The sequence below is a fragment of the Phaethon lepturus genome, unplaced genomic scaffold (genome assembly GCF_000687285.1).
Source record: "Phaethon lepturus isolate BGI_N335 unplaced genomic scaffold, ASM68728v1 Scaffold48615, whole genome shotgun sequence".
NCBI classification, from domain to species: domain Eukaryota; kingdom Metazoa; phylum Chordata; class Aves; order Phaethontiformes; family Phaethontidae; genus Phaethon; species Phaethon lepturus.
Genome location: NW_010542155.1, coordinates 1 through 6,224, shown reverse-complemented (window position 1 = coordinate 6,224; position 6,224 = coordinate 1). Strand labels below are relative to the sequence as shown.

General features: G+C 42.2%; 1 protein-coding gene across 1 annotated transcript; it reads left to right on the top strand.

The window, feature by feature from the left end:
* The first annotated feature begins 2,194 nt into the window (after positions 1 to 2,194).
* On the top strand, positions 2,195 to 4,300 carry IRX1 (iroquois homeobox 1). The gene is made up of 3 exons (XM_010287941.1): positions 2,195 to 3,248; positions 3,808 to 3,880; positions 4,243 to 4,300. The coding sequence occupies exons 1-3, from the start codon at positions 2,195 to 2,197 to the stop codon at positions 4,298 to 4,300; spliced, it is 1,185 nt and encodes a 394-aa protein (XP_010286243.1).
* The last annotated feature ends 1,924 nt before the right edge of the window (positions 4,301 to 6,224 follow it).

The following is a 6,224-nucleotide window of genomic DNA, read 5'->3' as shown; positions in this document are numbered from 1 at the left end:
TTTTTTTTTTTTCCCCCTTCCCCCCCGTCGTTGTTATTGGTGTCGTTGTTGACGGGTGATGTTGTCGGTCCTGCTGTTTCAGTTGGCTTTGCGGCGCGCTCCTCTTGCCGCCCGCTCCTTTTCTGTGCCGCCGAGCTATGAACAGGTCTCGTCCGAAAGGCCGAGGTGCGGTGTCGGTAGCCGGTACGCCCGTTTGTTTCACGACATTTTCCTTCAGACTTAAAAAATGGCCCGATCGGTTCCCTGAACTTTTCATACTCTGACTGTGGCGGGGGTCATAGAGGGGATTTGCATCAAGCGAAGGAGGGCACCTACACCCCAGCATAGGCATCGGAGTAGAAAGGCACTATTGCCGTTAACTCTAAAACAAATCACCGTCACGCAGATTGTCCTCGGGTTTATTTCACCCCCCTTTTCTTTAGAATGTAATAGTTAAAAAGTGAAACGTCTTTTTTTTTGTTGTTTTTTTTTTTGGCTAACTGTTTTTATCTCTGGTATCGTTGAAACATTTTCGTTGCTGGTATCTCCAAATTTCCCGGCGACGGTACGCACAGGTTCCACTTAATTTCTAAGTGCCTCTCTTTTTTCTCCCCCCCGAAACATAAAAGCCGGGTGCATGCAAGGCATAACTTCTGAGGGTTTTTAATACATATATAGGCAAGCAGGTAGATACGCTGTTGAACAAAGGTCAGCATCTGAAAACAGATCATTTTGTGCTGCAAACATTTCCCACGAAGGCACTTTTAACAGCGTTCATTTCCTACTTTTCTTAACCTTGATTTTGGAAATGCAGTAAAAGTTGAGACAGAAGCAATGAGTGATTTACAAGTGGCTTCTTCAAAAGAATTCCCAACAGAGACACACAAAAAAATATCATTTCAGCAACAATAACAAAAGACAGCGGAATAAAGGAAGCGCAGAAAGCCTACTCTGTAACACATTACAAAAATTACATCGGGCTTCTCTTTGTGTATAAGCTTTGTCTCTGAAATGAAAATACATGTTCCTTTTTCACTGTTTGACAAAGTTAGATTAGTTTCTTTGCGGACATGTTTGAAGCGGTTCATTTTTTAAGGCTGACACAAAATTTCGCAAGAGCAATACTAAGGATGCGTTTCTGGACTACAAAAAAAGCGAGATTGTATTATAAGCAAGAAAAAAAGAAAACGGCTTTAAATGTTAGCTATTTAGGAATAGTTCCCTTTCCTACTCGCAAAGTATCCTGGTATTTTACTGCAGTGGTTTACCATGACGGTGATATTTTGAAATAAATTCTAAAATTCTGAGTGTTTGTAAATTAAGAGCTAAAATATTAAGTTAATATCTGGACAATTTGCGGTAATAATGAGGCCTAATGAGGTTGCTAGAAAGATAAAATGTTATTTACCAAAACACCTGATGGGATAATTTGACTTGCTGTGTTTTACTACTGATGATAAAAAGAATATTGATTGCAAATAAATCACCGGCTCTAAACGCTTGTAAACAATTTGTGTTTGCTCTGCCCAGATCAAAGTAAAACTTATGAGATAAAGTGTCTGCATATCCATATTCTACAATGCGTGGATCAGTTTTCATTCCAGAGTTTAAAGGCTCTTGTAACAGTTAGAAGTTAATGTTTTACACCAGAATCTTAGTGTATGATTCGGGGGGCGGGGGAGTTGGCTTGTGTGTGGAAAATCTCTTATATTGTAAGTGTCTTAGCACTGAAGTTGTGCATTCATCTCCCCAGTCTCCTCTCACGCCAACTCCTTTTAAAGGCAGATCTGGGGCCAAAGAAGAATGCTCTGCATGCATTTGTAATATCCTCTTGGATATTTTGCAGATAAATGCGACGTTGTGTGCAGGCATTAGTTTGTAACTATGGTGTAGTACCTGCCCGATAATTTCGAGGGCACAATAAATTGTCTCGCCGACGGGAATGCGAAGTTGCTGCATTACCACCGTTTGATTTGGTTTGGTTCGCGGAGAAAATCCGCATAACGTCTGGCAGAGCCCATCTTAGCCCCTCTCTTTTCCTTTCCCTGCAAGAAGGGGAGATCATTTGGGAATACCTCTGTCTGATCTAAACGTGAAAAGCCTGGAGCAGGGAGGGCCGAATTTGCCTGCGAAGACCCTTTGCACCGCTCAAAGGCGTATTCCGGCTCCCGTAGTCGCCCATTCAGGTCTGGTAGAGACGCTAACGAGATAATTGATGTGCTTTTTCCTCTCCGCTTGTCTGAATGTGTTGCAGGGCTCCCAGTACGAGTTGAAAGATAATCCGGGTGTCCACCCTGCTACCTTTGCTGCCCACACTGCCCCCGGCTATTATCCCTACGGACAGTTCCAGTATGGGGACCCGGGGCGGCCTAAAAACGCCACCCGGGAGAGCACCAGCACCCTCAAAGCCTGGCTCAACGAGCACCGTAAGAACCCCTACCCCACCAAGGGCGAGAAGATCATGCTGGCCATCATCACCAAGATGACTCTCACCCAGGTCTCCACCTGGTTTGCCAACGCCCGCCGGCGGCTCAAGAAGGAGAACAAGGTGACCTGGGGCTCCAGGAGTAAAGACCAAGAAGATGCAAACCTCTTCGGGAGTGACAATGAGGGGGACCCCGAGAAGAATGAAGACGATGAGGAAATCGACCTGGAGAGCATAGACATAGACAAAATTGATGAGAACGATGGGGAGCAGAGCAATGAGGAAGAGGAGGAGAAGCCTGAGCTCCTGAGACAAAGCAGTGAAGAGGAGCATTTGGAGAAGGAGAAGGATTTGGCACTGTCAGGGTCTGAAGGCCTGAAGCCCAAAGATGCGCTGGCCATGGTGAAGGAGACCTCTGACAACAGCACGCGAATCATCAGCCCTGGGGGACAGAACAATTTACAGATGCCATCTCACAGCAAACCCAAGATTTGGTCTTTGGCAGAGACAGCAACCAGTCCCGATGGCGCCCTGAAATCTTCTCCCCCTCCGCCCCCTCCTCCCCAGGTTAACCATACTTCTCCACAGATCCAGCACCCCGCTTTTCTCCCTAGCCATGGACTCTACACATGCCAGATTGGCAAATTTCACAACTGGACAAATGGGGCTTTCCTCACTCAGAGTTCCCTGCTAAACGTGAGGTCCTTTTTGGGAGTAAATCACCACCACGCTGCTCATCACAATCACCACCTCCAGGCCCAGCAACAACCTTCTGTTTTAACAGCAACCCTGGGAGCTCTAAGTAGCGAAAAACCTTCAGAGAGGACCAGTCCCAAACACATAGGTAATGAATGCATTAGACATCCACCTCGCCCTCCTCCACCCCCAATACACGCACATGACCTTCTCCTTGAGGAACGGTGTCAGATTCAGTCCTGGTGTAACTGATTGCTTTTAACAGAGTTACAGACAGTTTACCCTAGCGTTTTTGGGTTCTTTGTTTGGGGTTTTTTGGGGTTTTTTTAAAACGTTGATTGCGAACATCAAGCCCAATTCATGTGGGCTATTACATTCTTGCCCTATACGTCCATCGTGTAAGATGATAATGCAGGAATAGCACTGTGAAACATATTCTTTTGAGTTTTGCTTTGCTTCCCTCCTTCCTGACCCTCATCTCCCCATAATTTCAGTGACAGACAAAAATGTGGCAAGAAAAGCTTGCACACTCCTTAAATACTGAAAGTAGGGAATAGTGCTGTGCACACACACACATGTATATACCTGCACAAGAGGGTGAGAGGGAGGTGTGTTCTCTGCACACTGTCCAGATTTTTTATTGTTATTCTAAAATGGTTCTCCTGTTTTTGTTTTTGTTTTGTTTTTTTTCTTCTGTCTCCTTCTAGAAAGAGAAAATGTACCAAGAACTGAATCCCCACCTCAGCCGTTAAAATCTCCCTTCCAGCCTGTCCGTGACAAGTGAGTTTGTTTGTTTGTTTTCACTGCAGGAATGTTACTTATGTGAAACAGAGTGAATAATAAAGACTAATTATAACACCTAATCATCACCATAATAATACATACAGACAAGAACAACACAGAAGTTGCTGTAATATTTTCAAAGTTAGGCTAAATTGCAATTGTACATAGCCAGACTATAACTTTTCTGAAACTCAACAGACCTCAAAGATCTTCTGTTAATTATGCCAGTCACAAAGATTTCTGTGCAATTAACTAATGCTACGATGCTATAGCAATAGACAGGCAATTATAGGAAAGATTTTTTTTTCTGAAAGACTGTTACTTCTTTTTTTTTTTTCTTCCTCCCTTCCCCCCTGCAGCTCTTTGGCTCAGCAAGAGGGAACACCGAGAATTTTAACAGCTCTCCCTTCCGCTTGATTAAATGGTTTGGTGAAAAAATATTACAAAGACTGTTATTAAGGACAGAAAAAAAAAAAAAAGGAAAGGAAACGATATAAACGACTCCCATCAATCTCTTTTTGCAATAAGGTGGTGCAAATCCATAAAAGCGATTACACAAGTCTGTAGATGGATCCCCTTCTTCATTGTACCATTTCAGATCGTGTTATTCTAACCATTCTTGGATTATTTGTTTGGTAAATGTTTCCCATGTGTTTGTGTTTTTTCTGTATATAGAGTGATTTCAGATTGTAAATAGCGCGTCAGCAAAACTTGTCTAAATCATATATTTTTGTCTAATAAACTAAATGAAATTATGAACTCTCTTCAGGTATGTATTCTGTTGCTGCAAATCTTATACATATATTACAAATCTATTCAGTCATTTATAATTTGTTTTCTAAAAAGTCAAGTCTTTTTGCCTCTGGGTAACTGAAACTTAAAATACCAAATCCAAGCTTTTAAAGAATCTTATAGCTATTTTGTCAAAAACAAGCTGCGAGCTTCCCTTTTCATACACATAAATTTAAGAAGCTGAGTGAAGCTGGTTCTTGAGTAGTAAAATTAAAGTTATTTTTTCAGTTATGATGAATCAGACGTGTTCTGTAGTATCCATTTTCCGAACATAAATGTATCTGACTTCCACTTACATTATAAAATACGTTCTTGCAAATGAAAGGGACAAGTTTGCTCACAGTACCCTGGTGTATAACTTTGCTGTCCAAACCTGTTCCTAAATTGTATCGAGAGCTTTAGTGCTTTGGTATACACTGAGACCGAAGCCGAAAAAAAAAATAATATTAGGAAATAGAATATTTGTAAGGATTTAGGCTTTAAATAAACACAGAGGAAATATGACTGTTAAAGATTTTTCCCTGTGAGATTAAGCACAATCTTAGCAGAAAAAAAAAAAAAAAAAGCAGCTCCTGCACTTCCCAGAAGAAAGTTCTGCAATTCCGATCTGTTGGTTAAAAAGAGACTGAGAGAGACAATCTATCGGTTTATAAAGGCATTAATCTTCCAAAGATGGTCCGTTAAAATGTGTAATATTTTGAATGTTTACTTCTTTTTTCTCCTAAATGAGAACACTAAATGAGCATTGAGGTGCTAATAAGATACCAGATGGTTGTTGATGGTGGAAAATGGAAAGAAGCAGCTGGGAAAGTCATTAAGAAATAATGTGGTGACGCCCAATCCAAACTGAACCAACCTCAAACCAGGGCTTGTCGGAAACAAGATGAGATTTTAAAATAAAATATTAATAAAATTCTTGTCAGAGATCAGAATATTGATCTTGATTTAGCTGCAAAATCATCGCAAGCGAAGAGGGGTCTCAGTAAACTATCGCTTAGAGATCTATTGACAAAGCCGTGGAGGCGGTAGGCTTCTACTTTTTGCATTTTTCAGATGGATCAGAGAAACAGATCAGACGTAATACATTTTGTGCGGGATATCTGAAGAGCTGTTTCTGAAAAGATACTCATTTTGGCATCCTGCAGTTCGCAGCATAGCATCAATTAGTTTGCTTTCTGGCTTTTAGTCGTTTTGTTTTTCCTAAATCACAGGCAGTCCCGCGTTGGTTACAGTTCCAGAAAAAGAGCATATTACCGTTTTAACCAAAGCATAATAACTTAGCTTTCGGTGAGGAACAGGGGGGGGGAAGACGCCTTAAAAAAAAAAAAAAAAAAAAGGAGGAAGAAAACAGATTTCACGCCTGTAAAGCCAAACGGCGCGTCTGATCGGTGCTGGTGGAAACCTGATGGCATTGCTTTCTCTTTCCTATCACTTCCTAAGAAATAGCTGCAGCCCCGCACTGGCTGCCCCTCGCCCCCCTTAGGTCCCGGTTCCCAAATTCCTCGCGAGCGGCGCAGCCAGCCCCGAGGATCCCGGGGGTCCGGGGTGC